The sequence below is a fragment of the Oncorhynchus gorbuscha genome, linkage group LG16 (genome assembly GCF_021184085.1).
Source record: "Oncorhynchus gorbuscha isolate QuinsamMale2020 ecotype Even-year linkage group LG16, OgorEven_v1.0, whole genome shotgun sequence".
Classification (NCBI taxonomy): domain Eukaryota; kingdom Metazoa; phylum Chordata; class Actinopteri; order Salmoniformes; family Salmonidae; genus Oncorhynchus; species Oncorhynchus gorbuscha.
In genome coordinates this window covers 96,948,597-96,968,495 of record NC_060188.1, presented here as the reverse complement: position 1 = coordinate 96,968,495, position 19,899 = coordinate 96,948,597, and the positions used below count along the sequence as shown (strand labels likewise).

The 19,899-nt window shown below is 37.9% G+C and overlaps 1 protein-coding gene across 1 annotated transcript in view; it reads left to right on the top strand.

The window, feature by feature from the left end:
- grin3a (glutamate receptor, ionotropic, N-methyl-D-aspartate 3A) overlaps positions 1–19,575 on the top strand; it is a 105,044-nt gene extending 85,469 nt beyond the window's left edge. The window contains exons 7-11 of the mRNA XM_046306774.1: positions 3,002–3,153; positions 6,794–6,955; positions 13,744–13,814; positions 17,730–17,889; positions 18,196–19,575. Of these exons, the coding sequence (XP_046162730.1) occupies positions 3,002–3,153; positions 6,794–6,955; positions 13,744–13,814; positions 17,730–17,889; positions 18,196–18,396 (746 nt within the window). The 3' untranslated portion in view covers positions 18,397–19,575. The remainder of the gene's footprint in view (positions 1–3,001; positions 3,154–6,793; positions 6,956–13,743; positions 13,815–17,729; positions 17,890–18,195) is intronic.
- Positions 19,576–19,899: the final 324 nt, after the last annotated feature.

Sequence of the window (19,899 nt, the reverse complement as noted above, 5' to 3'; positions counted from 1 at the left end):
TAGGGTAATAGTGTAATAGTGTAATAGTTTAATAGGGTAATAGGGTAATAGTGTAATAGTGTAATAGTTTAATGGTTAATAGGTTAATAGGTTAATAGGTTAATAGGTTAATAGGGTAATAGGTTAATAGGGTAATAGGGTAATAGTTAATTAATAGGGTAATAGGGTAATAGGGTAATAGGTTAATAGGGTAATAGTGTAATAGGGTAATAGTGTAATAGTGTAATAGGGTAATAGTGTAATAGGGTAATAGTGTAATAGGGTAATAGTGTAATAGGGTAATAGTGTAATAGGGTAATAGGGTAATAGGTTAATAGTTTTAATGGGGTAATAGTGTAATAGGTTAATAGTGTAATAGTGTAATAGGTTAATAGGTTAATAGGTTAATAGGTTAATAGGTTAATAGGGTAATAGGTTAATAGGTTAATAGGGTAATAGTGTAATAGGTTAATAGGGTAATAGTGTAATAGGGTAATAGGGTAATAGGGTAATAGGGTAATAGTGTAATAGGGTAATAGGGTAATAGTGTAATGGGGTAATAGGGTAATAGTGTAATAGGGTAATAGGGTAATAGTGTAATGGGGTAATAGGGTAATAGGGTAATAGGGTAATAGGGTAATAGGTTAATAGTGTAATAGTGTAATAGGGTAATAGGGTAATAGGGTAATAGGTTAATAGTTTAATAGGTTAATAGGTTAATAGTGTAATAGGGTAATAGGTTAATAGTTTAATAGGTTAATAGGTTAATAGTGTAATAGGGTAATAGGTTAATAGTTTAATAGGTTAATAGGTTAATAGTGTAATAGGGTAATAGGTTAATAGTTTAATAGGTTAATAGGTTAATAGTGTAATAGTGTAATAGGGTAATAGGGTAATAGTGTAATAGGTTAATAGTTTAATAGGTTAATAGGTTAATAGTGTAATAGGGTAATAGTGTAATAGGTTAATAGTTTAATAGGTTAATAGGTAATAGGTTAATAGTTTAATAGTGGGGTAATAGGGTAATAGTGTAATAGGTTAATAGTTTAATAGGTTAATAGGTTAATAGTGTAATAGGGTAATAGGGTAATAGTTTAATAGGGTAATAGGTTAATAGGTTAATGGTTAATAGGTAATAGGGTAATAGTTTAAATAGGTTAATAGGTTAATAGGGTAATAGGTTAATAGGTTAATAGGGTAATAGGGTAATAGTTAATAGGTTAATAGGTTAATAGTGTAATAGGGTAATAGGGTAATAGTGTAATGGGGTAATAGTGTAATAGTAATTAATAGTGTAATAGTGTAATAGTTTAATAGGGTAATAGGGTAATAGTGTAATAGTGTAATAGGGTAATAGGGTAATAGTGTAATAGTGTAATAGTTTAATAGGTTAATAGGTTAATAGGTTAATAGGTTAATAGGTTAATAGGTTAATAGGGTAATAGGTTAATAGGGTAATAGGGTAATAGGTTAATAGGGTAATAGGTTAATAGGGTAATAGGGTAATAGGTTAATAGGGTAATAGTGTAATAGGGTAATAGTGTAATAGTGTAATAGGGTAATAGTGTAATAGGGTAATAGTGTAATAGGGTAATAGTGTAATAGGGTAATAGTGTAATAGGGTAATAGGGTAATAGGTTAATAGGGTAATAGGTTAATAGGGTAATAGTGTAATAGGTTAATAGTGTAATAGGTTAATAGGTTAATAGGTTAATAGGTTAATAGGTTAATAGGGTAATAGTGTAATAGTGTAATAGGTTAATAGTGTAATAGTGTAATAGGTTAATAGGTTAATAGGTTAATAGGTTAATAGGGTAATAGTGTAATAGGTTAATAGGTTAATAGGTTAATAGGTTAATAGGTTAATAGGGTAATAGGGTAATAGTGTAATAGTGTAATAGTTTAATAGGGTAATAGGGTAATAGTGTAATAGTGTAATAGTTTAATAGGTTAATAGGTTAATAGGTTAATAGGTTAATAGGTTAATAGGGTAATAGGTTAATAGGGTAATAGGGTAATAGGTTAATAGGGTAATAGGTTAATAGGGTAATAGGGTAATAGGTTAATAGGGTAATAGTGTAATAGGGTAATAGTGTAATAGTGTAATAGGGTAATAGTGTAATAGGGTAATAGTGTAATAGGGTAATAGTGTAATAGGGTAATAGTGTAATAGGGTAATAGGGTAATAGGTTAATAGGGTAATAGGTTAATAGGGTAATAGTGTAATAGGTTAATAGTGTAATAGTGTAATAGGTTAATAGGTTAATAGGTTAATAGGGTAATAGGTTAATAGGTTAATAGGGTAATAGTGTAATAGGTTAATAGGGTAATAGTGTAATAGGGTAATAGGGTAATAGGGTAATAGGGTAATAGTGTAATAGGGTAATAGGGTAATAGTGTAATGGGGTAATAGGGTAATAGTGTAATAGGGTAATAGGGTAATAGTGTAATGGGGTAATAGGGTAATAGGGTAATAGGGTAATAGGGTAATAGGGTAATAGGTTAATAGGTTAGACTCTATTTGTCTTTTTGATATTTATGACTTATTTTTTGTATACATTTTTATATTTATATAGTTTTAAATATTATGATAATTTTTTGGTTTTGTTCAAATGTCTGAATTAAAATGACAGATAGTGCAGAATGGTATTTCTTCTTTTTTCTTCTTTTGGGGAAGGGGGTAGGAGGTTCGCCCAGGGGGCCATACAACCTGGAAGCTCCCCTGCGGTAGGATGTGGCCAATTCAATTAGAATGGGAGACAATTCCAAAATTCTGAATTTAAACAACACCCACACATTATAATAATGCAAGATTAAGCTATGACCAACCTGCAGACATACAAGTACTGCATATTCAACACTACCGGTATGTGTTGTACAACGTCGACATGACATCAGTTCATTTGATCAATGGGTTTTCTGTGTCAGTCTAGGTGTCTGTATCTATTTACCCATAGTACAGAGGAAGAAGACAGGGACGATGATGTTTTCTAAGCCATTCTGTGTGTTTATCTGTTCCCAGGTTATGGCATCGGCCTGCGCCAGAACTCTCCCCTGTCGTCTAACATCTCAGAGCTGGTGAGCCAGTACAAGTCAGACGGCTTCATGGATATGCTGCATGACAAGTGGTATAAGGTGGTGCCCTGTGGAAAACGGAGCTTCGCCGTCACTGAGGTAATGTACATCATACTACTTTAATATTAACGAAATACAGGTTGCTTGTGAAACTATTCACACCCCTTGGCAGTTTCCTATTTTGTTGCCTTACAGACTGGAATTCAAATAGATTTTTTGGGGGGGTTTTGTGTCATTTGATTTACACAACCTGACTACCACTTTGAAGACGCAAAATATTTGTCATTGTGAAACAAACAAGAAATATGTAAGGGCTTTCTTCCGTCGAAGGAGACGAGGACCAAAATGCAGCGTGGTTAGAGTTCATGTTTTTTTAATAAGTGAAACTAAACATGAACACAATTACAAAACAACAAACGTGGCAAAACCCGAAACAGTCCAGAGTGCAGAGAACACAGAGACAGGAAACAGTCCTATCTGGTGCAGAGAACACAGAGACAGGAAACAGTCCTATCTGGTGCAGAGAACACAGAGACAGGAAACAGTCCTATCTGGTACAGAGAACACAGAGACAGGAAACAGTCCTATCTGGTGCAGAGAACACAGAGACAGGAAACAGTCCTATCTGGTGCAGAGAACACAGAGACAGGAAACAGTCCTATCTGGTGCAGAGAACACAGAGACAGGAAACAGTCCTATCTGGTGCAGAGAACACAGAGACAGGAAACAGTCCTATCTGGTGCAGAGAACACAGAGACAGGAAACAGTCCTATCTGGTGCAGAGAACACAGAGACAGGAAACAGTCCTATCTGGTGCAGAGAACACAGAGACAGGAAACAGTCCTATCTGGTGCAGAGAACACAGAGACAGGAAACAGTCCTATCTGGTGCAGAGAACACAGAGACAGGAGCGAAAAAAGCGAAGAAAAAAAATTCAAAGACATTACAACATTTCATGTGTAATAGTATATATAGTGATGTGTAATAGTGATGTGTAATAGTGATGTGGAATAGTATATAGTGATGTGTAATAGTGATGTGTAATAGTAATGTGTAATAGTGATGTGTAATAGTATATAGTGATGTGTAATAGTGATGTGTAATAGTGTATAGTGATGTGTAATAGTGATATGTAATAGTATATAGTGATGTGTAATAGTATACAGTGATGTGTAATAGTGATGTGTAATAGTATATAGTGATGTGTAATAGTGATGTGTAATAGTGATGTGTAATAGTGATGTGTAATAGTGATGTGTAATAGTGTATAGTGATGTGTAATAGTGATGTGTAATAGTGAGGTGTAATAGTGATGTGTAATAGTATATATAGTGATGTGTAATAGTGATGTGTAATAGTGATGTGTAATAGTGTATAGTGATGTGTAATAGTGATGTGTAATAGTATACAGTGATGTGTAATAGTATACAGTGATGTGTAATAGTGATGTGTAATAGTATATAGTGATGTGTAATAGTATATAGTGATGTGTAATAGTGATGTGTAATAGTGATGTGTAATAGTGATGTGTAATAGTGTATAGTGATGTGTAATAGTGATGTGTAATAGTGATGTGTAATAGTGATGTGTAATAGTATATAGTGATGTGTAATAGTGTATAGTGATGTGTAATAGTGATGTGTAATAGTGATGTGTAATAGTGATGTGTAATAGTGTATAGTGATGTGTAATAGTGATGTGTAATAGTGATGTGTAATAGTGATGTGTAATAGTGATGTGTAATAGTGTATAGTGATGTGTAATAGTGATGTGTAATACTGATGTGTAATAGTGATGTGTAATAGTATATAGTGATGTGTAATAGTGTATAGTGATGTGTAATAGTGATGTGTAATAGTATATATAGTGATGTGTAATAGTAATGTGTAATAGTGATGTGTAATAGTATATAGTGATGTGTAATAGTAATGTGTAATAGTGATGTGTAATAGTATATATAGTGATGTGTAATAGTAATGTGTAATAGTGATGTGTAATAGTATATAGTGATGTGTAATAGTGATGTGTAATAGTGTATAGTGATGTGTAATAGTGATGTGTAATAGTGATGTGTAATAGTGATGTGTAATAGTATACAGTGATGTGTAATAGTGATGTGTAATAGTGATGTGTAATAGTGATGTGTAATAGTGATGTGTAATAGTGATGTGTAATAGTGATGTGTAATAGTGATGTGTAATAGTATATAGTGATGTGTAATAGTGATGTGTAATAGTGATGTGTAATAGTGATGTGTAATAGTGATGTGTAATAGTGATGTGTAATAGTGATGTGTAATAGTATATATGTGTAATAGTATATAGTGATGTGTAATAGTGATGTGTAATAGTAATAGTGATGTGTAATAGTATATAGTGATGTGTAATAGTATATGTGTAATAGTGATGTGTAATAGTGATATAGTGATGTGTAATAGTGTGATGTGTAATAGTGATGTGTAATAGTGATGTGTAATAGTATATAGTGATGTGTAATAGTGATGTGTAATAGTGATGTGTAGTATATAGTGATGTGTAATAGTGATGTGTAATAGTATATAGTGATGTGTAATAGTGATGTGTAATAGTGATGTGTAATAGTATACAGTGATGTGTAATAGTGATGTGTAATAGTGATGTGTAATAGTGATGTGTAATAGTGATGTGTAATAGTATATAGTGATGTGTAATAGTAATGTGTAATAGTGATGTGTAATAGTATATAGTGATGTGTAATAGTGATGTGTAATAGTGTATAGTGATGTGTAATAGTGATGTGTAATAGTGATGTGTAATAGTGATGTGTAATAGTGTATAGTGATGTGTAATAGTGATGTGTAATAGTGATGTGTAATAGTGATGTGTAATAGTGATATGTAATAGTGTATAGTGATGTGTAATAGTGATGTGTAATAGTGATGTGTAATAGTATACAGTGATGTGTAATAGTGTATAGTGATGTGTAATAGTATACAGTGATGTGTAATAGTGATGTGTAATAATGATGTATAATAGTGATGTGTAATAGTGATGTGTAATAGTGATGTGTAATAGTATATAGTGATGTGTAATAGTGATGTGTAATAGTGATGTGTAATAGTATACAGTGATGTGTAATAGTGATGTGTAATAGTGATGTGTAATAGTATATAGTGATGTGTAATAGTGATGTGTAATAGTGATGTGTAATAGTATACAGTGATGTGTAATAGTATACAGTGATGTGTAACAGTGATGTGTAATAGTGATGTGTAATAGTGATGTGTAATAGTATATAGTGATGTGTAATAGTGATGTGTAATAGTGATGTGTAATAGTATATAGTGATGTGTAATAGTGATGTGTAATAGTGATGTGTAATAGTATACAGTGATGTGTAATAGTATACAGTGATGTGTAATAGTGATGTGTAATAGTGATGTGTAATAGTGATGTGTAATAGTATATAGTGATGTGTAATAGTGATGTGTAATAGTGATGTGTAATAGTATATAGTGATGTGTAATAGTGATGTGTAATAGTGTATAGTGATGTGTAATAGTATACAGTGATGTGTAATAGTGATTTGTAATAGTGTACAGTGATGATGTGGAATAGTGTATAGTGATGCTGCTGAACCGATACATTACACTTTACTGTTAAAGACATCCTGTGTGTTTGGCTCTATTCTCTTCAGACAATTTTGATGAGACTTACATATACTGATCCTGTCTGTCTTGTCTTGTCTTGTCTCTTTCCAGACCTTACAAATGGGCATCAAGCATTTCTCAGGCCTGTTTTTGATGCTGTGTGTCGGGTTGGTTCTGTCTCTGCTCACCACCCTGGCTGAACACATAATCCACCGCTTTGTCATACCCAGAGTCAAGGACCCCAAGTTCAAGTACTGGCTGCATACTAGTCAGGTAATACTGGGCATACACTACACGACTTGCAAAATCATAACATTGCTGAGCCTCTCACATTAAGCAAACATCTTTCCTGTAGTTTTTTGTCTTGTTTACATAGTGATGCTCACACTAAACCTTGTGGCACAGACAGGGGGTTTACACACTACGAGATTCTTCACTTGGTCATGAGGATTTTCAATACCACCCTGTCTCTATAAAACAATTATGTGATGATGCGATGAGATTGTTGTTGTAGCAACAAGGAGCTGTGGCTCAAAGCTGTGTCAGAAACGTTTCCAGTAAGACATTGACGTTTGCCATACAGAGCCAATACATTTTGAATTGAATGACAGTGCTTGTTAACTTCAGAGTTGAAAGGACTTTTGACACTTTGACTTTGGTTAGAAAAGTACACGATGCTTCTCTGACCTGCTCACATTAACCGAGCAACGATATGGATGTTTTGTCTCCGATATCAAAAACTTTGTGTAGTATACGCCCAGGGCTCTAAAGAACGACCAATTGGGTAGCACATGCAATTATTTATTTTCTGCTGTGCGACCAGTACATTTATTTTGGGAGCACCGTAACAACAAAATAATGATCAGATTTAAAAAACTCAATGAGTAACAATATTTAGACAAATCACCAAAAATCGCTGCTCAAACAAGACAGGCTGATTTATGATTAGAGAGGGGTTGTTTCACAAATTCAAGAGGCCTAGGAGGGACAAAACTAGTGACAAAATGTTGTGTTAGTTCTGTGGAACGTGTGGAGTAATAGCAGCAGGGGAGACTTATTACTCATCTGGATCCAGCAACCTAAAACACATCGGACAGGGGATCCAGTAACCTAAAACACATCGGACAGGGGATCCAGTAACCTAAAACACATCAGACAGGGGATCCAGTAACCTAAAACACATCGGACAGGGGATCCAGTAACCTAAAACACATCGGACAGGGGATCCAGTAACCTAAAACACATCAGACAGGGGATCCAGTAACCTAAAACACATCAGACAGGGGATCCAGTAACCTAAAACACATCAGACAGGGGATCCAGTAACCTAAAACACATCGGACAGGGAATCCAGTATCCTACAACACATCAGACAGGGGATCCAGTAACCTACAACACATCAGACAGGGGATCCAGTAACCTACAACACGAGTAGTTTATGAAACATTACTTCAGACAAGTGCATCGGGCAGGGGATGCAGCAACACCACTAGGTCTACTAACTACAGCAACACCACTAGGTCTACTGACTACAGCAACACCACTAGGCCTAATGACTACAGCAACACCACTAGGCCTACTGACTACAGCAACACCACTAGGTCTACTGACTACAGCAACACCACTAGACCTACTGACTACAGCAACACCACTAGGTCTACTAACTACAGCAACACCACTAGGTCTACTGACTACAGCAACACCACTAGGCCTAATGACTACAGCAACACCACTAGGCCTACTGACTACAGCAACACCACTAGACCTACTGACTACAGCAACACCACTAGACCTACTGACTACAGCAACACCACTAGGTCTACTAACTACAGCAACACCACTAGGTCTACTGACTACAGCAACACCACTAGGCCTAATGACTACAGCAACACCACTAGGCCTACTGACTACAGCAACACCACTAGGTCTACTGACTACAGCAACAACACTAGACCTACTGACTACAGCAACACCACTAGGCCTACTGACTACAGCAACACCACTAGACCTACTGACTACAGCAACACCACTAGACCTACTGACTACAGCAACACCACTAGGTCTACTGACTACAGCAACAACACTAGACCTACTGACTACAGCAACACCACTAGACCTACTGACTACAGCAACACCACTAGGTCTACTGACTACAGCAACACCACCAGGTCTACTGACTACACAACACCACTAGACCTACTGACTGCAGCAACACCACTAGGCCTACTGACTACAGCAACACCACTAGGCCTACTGACTACAGCAACACCACTAGACCTACTGACTACAGCAACACCACTAGACCTACTAACTACAGCAACACCACTAGGCCTACTGACTACAGCAACATCCCGACCTACTAGACCTACTGACTACAGTAACACCACTAGGTCTACTGACTACAGCAACACCACTAGGCCTACTGACTACAGCAACATCCCGACCTACTAGACCTACTGACTACAGTAACACCACTAGACCTACTAACTACAGCAACACCACTAGGTCTACTGACTACAGCAACACCACAAGACCTACTGACTACAGCAACACCACTAGGTCTACTGACTACAGCAACACCACTAGGTCTACTGACTACAGCAACACCACTAGACCTACTGAGTACAGCAACACCACTAGACCTACTGACTAGAGCAACACCACTAGGTCTACTGACTATAGCAACACCACTAGACCTACTGACTACAGCAACACCACTAGACCTACTGACTACAGCAACACCACTAGACCTACTGAGTACAGCAACACCACTAGACCTACTGACTAGAGCAACACCACTAGGTCTACTGACTATAGCAACACCACTAGACCTACTGACTACAGTAACACCACTAGACCTACTGACTACAGTAACAACACTAGACCTACTGACTACAGCAACACCACTAGACCTACTGACTAGAGCAACACCACTAGGTCTACTGACTACAGCAACACCACTAGACCTACTGACTATAGCAACACCACTAGACCTACTGACTACGGCAACACCACGAGGTCTACTAACTACAAGGGATGCAGCAACACCACTAGGAACACCACAACTTCCAGACCTATTTGACAGGCAACAGCTGGCAGCCCAAGTCCGTCAACAGGCAGAGCTATCTGAGATAGAGATGAAATCTAACAGCACTTACGGCCAAGGAGGAGAATGATTTTCTGTAATTCAAACGCAAAATAATGGATTACAAATCATCCCGACATATGGAAATGAGATGTTCTGAACAAAGGTAACTGGCATTTGGCATCGCAGCATCGCGGACACAATCCGAGAGGAGGTTTAGTGCCATCATGGATCCTTGGCACGCCACTACCCTAAACCTTCAACCTTAAAAGCAAGTTGATTTATTAGCTACATTCTAGATCAAAGGAATGTATTTGTTATTTTGAGAGGATACTAAATATTTATTTAATTATCCAAGTATCAGTAGATAGTCAGCGTGTTGCCTGGTTACAATATTATTAGTATTATTATTGGTAGTATTATTAGTCGTAGTATTATCAATATTAGTATTAGTAGTAGTATTAATATTGTTATTATTATTATTAATAGTATTATTAGTAGTAGTAGAATTAATATTGTTATTATTATTATTAATAGTATTATTAGTAGTAGTATTAATATTATTATTATTAGTAGTAGTATTATCAATATTAGTATTAGTAGTAGTATTAATATTGTTATTATTATTATTATTTATAGTATTATTATTAGTAGTAGTATTAATATTAGTATTAGTAGTAGTATTAATATTGTTATTATTATTATTAATAGTATTATTAGTAGTAGTATTAATATTATTAGTAGTAGTAGTATTAATATTGTTATTATTATTATTAATAGTATTATTAGTAGTAGTATTAATATTGTTATTATTAGTATTAATACTATTATTAGTAGTAGTATTAATATTGTTATTATTATTATTATTTATAGTATTATTATTAGTAGTAGTATTAATATTATTATTAGTAGTAGTATTAATATTGTTATTATTATTATTATTTATAGTATTATTAGTAGTAGTATTAATATTATTATTAGTAGTAGTAGTATTAATTTTATTATTAGTAGTAGTATTAATATTGTTATTATTATTATTATTAATAGTATTATTAGTAGTAGTATTAATATTATTATTAGTAGTAGTAGTATTAATTTCCATATTATTAGTATTACTATTATTGATATTAATAGTATTAGTAGTAGTGTTTTTATTACTATTAATATTATTAATTGTATTAGTATCAGTAGTAGTATTTTTATTACTATTACTATTATTACTAGTATTTTTTATTGCTATTAATATTATTAGTTGTATTAGTATTAGTAGTGGTATTTTTATTACTGTTAATATTATTAGTATTATTAGTAGTAGTATTTTTAGTAGTAGTAGTACTATTTTTATTGCTATTAATATGATTAGTATTATTAGTATTTGTAGTGGTATTTTATTACTGTTAATATTATTAGTTGTATTAGTATTAGTAGTTGTATTTTTATAACTTTATTATTAGGTATATTAATATTATAATTACTATTATTAATATTATTCGTGTTTTTATTATTATTATTATTATTATTATTGTCTGTTAGTTAAATGCTATAATGGATACCAGTTTCCTGTTTGCAGTAACACTTTTAAATACAACAAAGGTTATGTTTAATCACCTATATAAATATTTTTGCTGTCACACTTTAAAATACAATCAATGTTGTTTTGTATTTTACATTTGTTTGTCCAAAAACAAATCACCTATGTAAATATTTTTTCACTTTTGAATACAAAGATTAAAGTTAGTTTTAATTCTAATGGCTGGCCCACTCTCTAGTCATGTGTTCTACATCATTAAGGTAACAGTTGATGACAATTAACAATGATCGGACAGTCAGTCAAAAATGGTTTTGTTTCTGGTGCTACTTTCTTTCTATAGTTAGGAGCACCAGTGCTACCTATGAAAAAAAATAATATAGACTTTCACTATGCCAGAAACAACTTTCACTATGCCAGAAAGTCATACTCCTGAAGAAAGATATTCTCAGATTAAATGTACTTTCAACCATACATACCGTAGCTGTCTGGGTTGTGATCAAATATATTTTAATTTAGTCGATTTCTCAAAATGAAATGGATTGACCTCAACCATTGCAGTTTCTGTTACATATCTGGTGTGTTTCTAATGTCTGGTGTGTTTCTAATGTCTGGTGTGTTTCTGTCTGGTGTGTTTATAATGTCTGGTGTGTTTCTGTCTGGTGTGTTTCTAATGTCTGGTGTGTTTATAATGTCTGGTGTGTTTATAATGTCTGGTGTGTTTCTGTCTGGTGTGTTTATAATGTCTGGTGTGTTTCTAATGTCTGGTGTGTTTATAATGTCTGGTGTGTTTATAATGTCTGGTGTGTTTCTGTCTGGTGTGTTTATAATGTCTGGTGTGTTTCTGTCTGGTGTGTTTATAATGTCTGGTGTGTTTATAATGTCTGGTGTGTTTCTGTCTGGTGTGTTTCTAATGTCTGGTGTGTTTCTGTCTGGTGTGTTTCTAATGTGTGGTGTGTTTCTGTCTGGTGTGTTTCTAATGTCTGGTGTGTTTCTGTCTGGTGTGTTTATAATGTCTGGTGTGTTTCTGTCTGGTGTGTTTCTAATGTCTGGTGTGTTTCTGTCTGGTGTGTTTCTAATGTCTGGTGTGTTTATAATGTCTGGTGTGTTTCTGTCGGGTGTGTTTATAATGTCTGGTGTGTTTATAACGTCTGGTGTATTTATAATGTCTGGTGTGTTTCTGTCTGGTGTGTTTCTGTCTGGTGTGTTTATAATGTCTGGTGTGTTTATAATGTCTGGTGTGTTTATAATGTCTGGTGTGTTTCTGTCTGGTGTGTTTCTGTCTGGTGTGTTTATAATGTCTGGTGTGTTTCTAATGTCTGGTGTGTTTATAATGTCTGGTGTGTTTCTAATGTCTGGTGTGTTTCTAATGTCTGGTGTGTTTATAATGTCTGGTGTGTTTCTGTCTGGTGTGTTTATAATGTCTGGTGCGTTTATAATGTCTGGTGTGTTTCTGTCTGGTGTGTTTCTGTCTGGTGTGTTTATAATGTCTGGTGTGTTTATAATGTCTGGTGTGTTTCTGTCGGGTGTGTTTATAATGTCTGGTGTGTTTATAATGTCTGGTGTGTTTCTGTCGGGTGTGTTTATAATGTCTGGTGTGTTTATAATGTCTGGTGTGTTTATAATGTCTGGTGTGTTTATAATGTCTGGTGTGTTTCTGTCTGGTGTGTTTCTGTCTGGTGTGTTTATAATGTCTGGTGTTTTTATAATGTCTGGTGTGTTTATAATGTCTGGTGTGTTTATAATGTCTGGTGTGTTTATAATGTCTGGTGTGTTTCTAATGTCTGGTGTGTTTCTAATGTCTGGCGTGTTTCTGTCTGGTGTGTTTCTGTCTGGTGTGTTTATAATGTCTGGTGTGTTTATAATGTCTGGTGTGTTTCTAATGTCTGGTGTGTTTCTGTCGGGTGTGTTTATAATGTCTGGTGTGTTTCTGTCCGGTGTGTTTCAAATGTCTGGTGTGTTTCTAATGTCTGGTGTGTTTATAATGTCTGGTGTGTTTATAATGTCTGGTGTGTTTCTGTCTGGTGTGTTTATAATGTCTGGTGTGTGTCTAATGTCTGGTGTGTTTATAATGTCTGGTGTGTTTATAATGGCTGGTGTGTTTCTAATGTCTGGTGTGTTTCTAATGTCTGGTGTGTTTATAATGTCTGGTGTGTTTATAATGTCTGGTGTGTTTATAATGTCTGGTGTGTTTATAATGTCTGGTGTGTTTCTAATGTCTGGTGTGTTTCTGTCTGGTGTGTTTTTGTCTGGTGTGTTTCTGTCTGGTGTGTTTCTAATGTCTGGTGTGTTTATAATGTCTGGTGTGTTTCTGTCTGGTGTGTTTATAATGTGTGGTGTGTTTATAATGTCTGGTGTGTTTATAATGTCTGGTGTGTTTTTAATGTCTGGTGTGTTTATAATGTCTGGTGTGTTTCTGTCTGGTGTGTTTTTTGCTCTGTCCCTCAGAGATTACACCGAGCTATGAACATATCTTTCAACGACGGTAAACTGCAGACTGTGGCCAAGAAGGAAAAAAGGTAACAAGTCATTGCATGAAGCAAATTGACAGACCGCTGATTTATTGACTTGAGAAACGTTTGATTTAATGTTCCAGTTTGACAGCATGTGTCACTTTTTTTTATTAATCACATTTTGGCAAATTGAATTGTCAGTGATGATAGTAGTGACGGGATGATGGGTGACACCCTGATTACAGGCTGTGGATCATGTCAGCATCAGATCAGATGACGGATTACATTCATTTTTCATGAGAATGGCCTTATTCTTATTACAGCGTATTGGATGACTGTCATCCTAGCTCAATGTGACATTAATAGGTTTAGGCTACTACATGATACTCTAATTTTTCCTACACCCATCATGAGGTTACTACAACCTAGCCTATGAATGAATGTTTACAGCGTAGGTGCACACAGGTCGAGAGACACATTTGAGGTGACAGACAGTGACACATGGACAGACAGATACTCATTCAATACCACCTGGCACACTCGTTCCTGCATCTAGCTGATGTAAGGTGTCATTATTAATCCAGCAGTTGCAAGCCAGAGTTTCTATTGGACAAACTCAGGTATGTTTATCCCTGTTTTTGTTCCGTTTGCCTCCGTTTATTAAGAAACGTTTTTTAAACAGAATCGGTGGAATGAATACATCCCTGATCACGCGTAAACACAGTTCACTTTCATAGCAGCCACGTTGTATTCATTTTGGCATCTCTGCGCTCTACTCCTCTCACCTTGTCCCTTTGCTGGTGGACTTAAATGCAAAACACATCAGCTGTAAGTGACCAGGCGAAAAATCCTTTCCAAGTCAAACAGCTACACACAGCCTACATTGTTGGCACCATATTAGCTAAGGTAATTTCATAGTCAGCATATCTTATAAAACAAACATGTTAATAAACCCACTAAAACCATGCAGTAATATTACAGTGTACAGACAGTAAGCCACCGATGGGCCCCGGTGGCAATAAATGAGTAAATCCAAAGCTTACCTTGACTTGGAAGAATTCCAGTGTTGTGTTTGATAGTCCTAGCCAGCTAGCTAATATATCATCCCTCTGTTATAGCCAGCTAGCTAATATAGCACCCCTCTGTTATAGCCAGCTAGCTAATATATCATCCCTCTGTTATAGCCAGCTAGCTAATATATCATCCCTCTGTTATAGCCAGCTAGCTAATATATCATCCCTCTGTTATAGCCAGCTAGCTAATATATCATCCCTCTGTTATAGCCAGCTAGCTAATATATCATCCCTCTGTTATAGCCAGCTAGCTAATATATAATCCCTCTGTTATAGCCAGCTAGCTAATATATCATCCCTCTGTTATAGCCAGCTAGCTAATATATCATCCCTCTGTTATAGCCAGCTAGCTAATATATCATCCCTCTGTTATAGCCAGCTAGCTAATATATCATCCCTCTGTTATAGCCAGCTAGCTAATATATAATCCCTCTGTTATAGCCAGCTAGCTAATATAGCATCCCTCTGTTATAGCCAGCTAGCTAAGATAGCAACCCCCTGTTATAGCCAGCTAGCTAATATAGCATCCCTCTGTTATAGCCAGCTAGCTAACATAGCATCCCTCTGTTATAGCCAGCTAGCTAACATAGCATCCCTCTGTTATAGCCAACTAGCTAATACAGCATCCCTCTGTTTTTTTTTATTTCACCTTTATTTAACCAGGTAGGCTAGTTGAGAACAAGTTCTCATTTGCAACTGCGACCTGGCCAAGATAAAGCATAGCAGTGTGAACAGACAACATAGAGTTACACATGGAGTAAACAATTAACAAGTCAATAACACAGTAGAAAAAAGGGGGAGTCTATATACAATGTGTGCAAAAGGCATGAGGAGGTAGGCGAATAATTACAATGTTGCAGATTAACACTGGAGTGACAAATGATCAGATGATCATGTACAGGTGGAGATATTGGTGTGCAAAAGAGCAGAAAAGTAAATAAATAAAAACAGTATAAAAACAGTATGGGAATGAGGTAGGTGAAAATGGGTGGGCTATTTACCAATAGACTATGTACAGCTGCAGCGATCGGTTAGCTGCTCAGATAGCTGATGTTTGAAGTTGGTGAGGGAGATAAAAGTCTCCAACTTCAGCGATTTTTGCAGTTCGTTCCAGTCACAGGCAGCAGAGTACTGGAACGAAAGGCGGCCAAATGAGGTGTTGGCTTTAGGGATGATCAGTGAGATACACCTGCTGGAGCGCGTGCTACGGATGGGTGTTGCCATCGTAACCAGTGAACTGAGATAAGGCGGAGCTTTACCTAGCATGGACTTGTAGATGACCTGGAGCCAGTGGGTCTGGCGACGAATATGTAGCGAGGGCCAGCCGACTAGAGCATACAAGTCGCAGTGGTGGGTGGTATAAGGTGCTTTAGTGACAAAACGGATGGCACTGTGATAGACTGCATCCAGTTTGCTGAGTAGAGTGTTGGAAGCCATTTTGTAGATGACATCGACGAAGTCGAGGATCGGTAGGATAGTCAGTTTTACTAGGGTAAGCTTGGCGGCGTGAGTGAAGGAAGCTTTGTTGCGGAATAGAAAGCCGACTCTTGATTTGATTTTCGATTGGAGATGTTTGATATGAGTCTGGAAGGAGAATTTGCAGTCTAGCCAGACACCTAGGTACTTATAGATGTCCACATATTCAAGGTCGGAACCATCCAGGGTGGTGATGCTAGTCGGGCATGCGGGTGCAGGCAGCGATCGGTTGAAAAGCATGCATTTGGTTTTACTAGCGTTTAAGAGCAGTTGGAGGCCACGGAAGGAGTGTTGTATGGCATTGAAGCTCATTTGGAGGTTAGATAGCACAGTGTCCAATGACGGGCCGAAAGTAGATGGTGTCGTCTGCGTAGAGGTGGATCAGGGAATCGCCCGCAGCAAGAGCAACATCATTGATATATACAGAGAAAAGAGTCGGCCCGAGAATTGAACCCTGTGGCACCCCCATAGAGACTGCCAGAGGACCGGACAGCATGCCCTCCGATTTGACACACTGAACTCTGTCTGCAAAGTAATTGGTGAACCAGGCAAGGCAGTCATCCGAAAGACCGATGAAGTAGGGAGTACACTATAGGCCCTGGTCTAAAGTAGTACACTATAGGCCCTGGTCTAAAGTAGTACACTATAGGCCCTGGTCTAAAGTAGTACACTATAGGCCCTGGTCTAAAGTAGTACACTATAGGCCCTGGTCTAAAGTAGTACACTATAGGCCCTGGTCTAAAGTAGTACACTATAGGCCCTGGTCTAAAGTAGTACACTATAGGCCCTGGTCTAAAGTAGTACACTATAGGCCCTGGTCTAAAGTAGTACACTATAGGCCCTGGTCTAAAGTAGTACACTATAGGCCCTGGTCTAAAGTAGTACACTATAGGCCCTGGTCTAAAGTAGTACACTATAGGCCCTGTTCTAAAGTAGTACACTCTAGGCCCTGGTCTAAAGTAGTACACTATAGGCCCTGGTCTAAAGTAGTACACTATAGGCCCTTGTCTAAAGTAGTACACTATAGGCCCTGGTCTAAAGTAGTACACTATAGGCCCTGGTCTAAAGTAGTACACTATAGGCCCTGGTCTAAAGTAGTACACTATAGGCCCTGGTCTAAAGTAGTACACTATAGGCCCTGGTCTAAAGTAGTACACTATAGGCCCTGGTCTAAAGTAGTACACAATAGGCCCTGGTCTAAAGTAGTACACTATAGGCCCTGGTCTAAAGTAGTACACTATAGGCCCTGGTCTAAAGTAGTACACTATAGGCCCTTGTCTAAAGTAGTACACTATAGGCCCTGGTCTAAAGTAGTACACTATAGGCCCTGGTCTAAAGTAGTACACTATAGGCCCTGGTCTAAAGTAGTACACTATAGGGAATAAAGTGCCATTTGGGATGCAAAAAGACGTGTATTTGTTCGACCCCAAAGGTGCAACATGGGTAACCACCACCAACAACAACAGGAGCAGCCATGCGTACCATGGAACAGCTCAGAGTCCAACTGCAACTGCAACAGAAGGAAGCTGTCTCCTCAGGAGTCCCACCTGGAGTACCCCCACTGTGACTGCCCTCTTCTTCCTCCTCCTCGGGTAGGCCAGCTCAAGCACAGAAAAATAAGGAACACATAGCTTGAGTATTTACTTTTTTTTAGGAGAGGAAGTCTTGTTGGGAAATTGTACATATTTTAAACCCCTGCAGACACCATTTCCTGTATTCTGCAGCCTTATTATATACAGTTACAGGCAATACCAGTAGATATAATTTAGTCAGATTTAATGTATCAAATCAGAGGGTCATTTCTCAAATTTCTCATATATTATTTATGTTTTGATTCGTGCCATTTGATTGGTTGGAAGTAATCTAAATGTCTCTTATTTTCTCCTCTTCCTCCTCAGGTGAAGAGCCCCCTACAGGCCACCTCTAACGGGAGGACAGACCTGGTCCAGGTGGGTCTAAAAACCAGGACCAACCCCATGCTGCAGGAGCTGTCAGAGCTGGAGACACACATTACCATCATCAAACAGCAGCTGCACATCGCCATGAAGAAGAAGAGGGAGCTGGAGCAGTACCAGCAGACACATAACATGACAGAGTAGAGGATTGGTACAAGCAGACACATAACATGACAGAGTAATTACGCTATAGAAAAGGTACCAAGTCAATAGCGCAAGTGAAGACATTACAAGCTGGTGAGTGAGGCTGTGAAACTAACTCTGTTACAACTGGTACCAGCAGACACAAGATATCTGAATAGAGGCTGGAGCTACCAGCAGATACACAACACCCCTAATTAGAGGCTGGAGCTACCAGCAGACACACAACACCCCCAAATAGAGGCTGGAGCTACCAGCAGATACACAACACCCCTAATTAGAGGCTGGAGCTACCAGCAGACACACAACACCCCTAAGTAGAGACTGGAGCTACCAGCAGATACACAACACCCCTAATTAGAGGCTGGAGCTACCAGCAGACACACAACACCCCTAAATAGAGGCTGGAGTTACCAGCAGACACACAACACCCCTAAATAGAGGCTGGAGTTACCAGCAGACACACAACACCCCTAAATAGAGGCTGGAGTTACCAGCAGACACACAACACCCCTAAGTAGAGGCTGGAGTTACCAGCAGACACACAACACCCCTAAGTAGAGGCTGGAGTTACCAGCAGACACATAACACCCGTAAGTAGAGTCTGGAGTAGAGGACTGGACATAAGACAAACAGGAACACTGAGTAGAGGCTGGAGCCATACCGGAGTAGAGGACTAGACATAAGACCAGATCCCTGCCCTGGATGGAACCTGATCCCTGTCCTGGATGGAACCTGATCCCTGTCTGGGATGGAACCTGATCCCTGTCCTGGATGGAACCTGATCCCTGTCCTGGATGGAACCTGATCCCTGTCTGGGATGGAACCTGATCCCTGCCCTGGATGGAACCTGATCCCTGTCCTGGATGGAACCTGATCCCTGTCTGGGATGGAACCTGATCCCTGTCTGGGATGGAACCTGATCCCTGTCCTGGATGGAACCTGATCCCTGTCCTGGATGGAACCTGATCCCTGTCTGGGATGGAACCTGATCCCTGTCCTGGATGGAACCTGATCCCTGTCTGGGATGGAACCTGATCCCTGTCCTGGATGGTTTGACTGAGTTACGGTTCAAATAGAGAAATTAGTCCATTTAAATCAATTCATTAGGTTCTAATCTGTAGATTCCACATGACTGGGAATACAGATATGCATCTGTTGGTCACAGATACCTTAACAAAAAGGGGGGTGTGGATCAGAAAACCAGTCAGTATCTGGTGTGACCACCATTTGCCTCATGCAGTGCAACACATCTCCTTCGCACAGAATTGATCAGGCTGTTGATTGTGGTCTGTGGAATGTCGTCCCACTCCTCTTCAATGGCTGTGCGAAGTTGCTGGATATTTGGTGGGAACTGGAACACGTTGTCGTACACGTCGATCCAGAGCATCCCAAACATGCTCAACGGGTGACACGTCTAGTGAGTATGCAGGCCATGGAAGAACTGTGACATTGTGATGAGGTAATGAATGGCACGAAAATGGGCCTCATGATCTCGTCACGGTA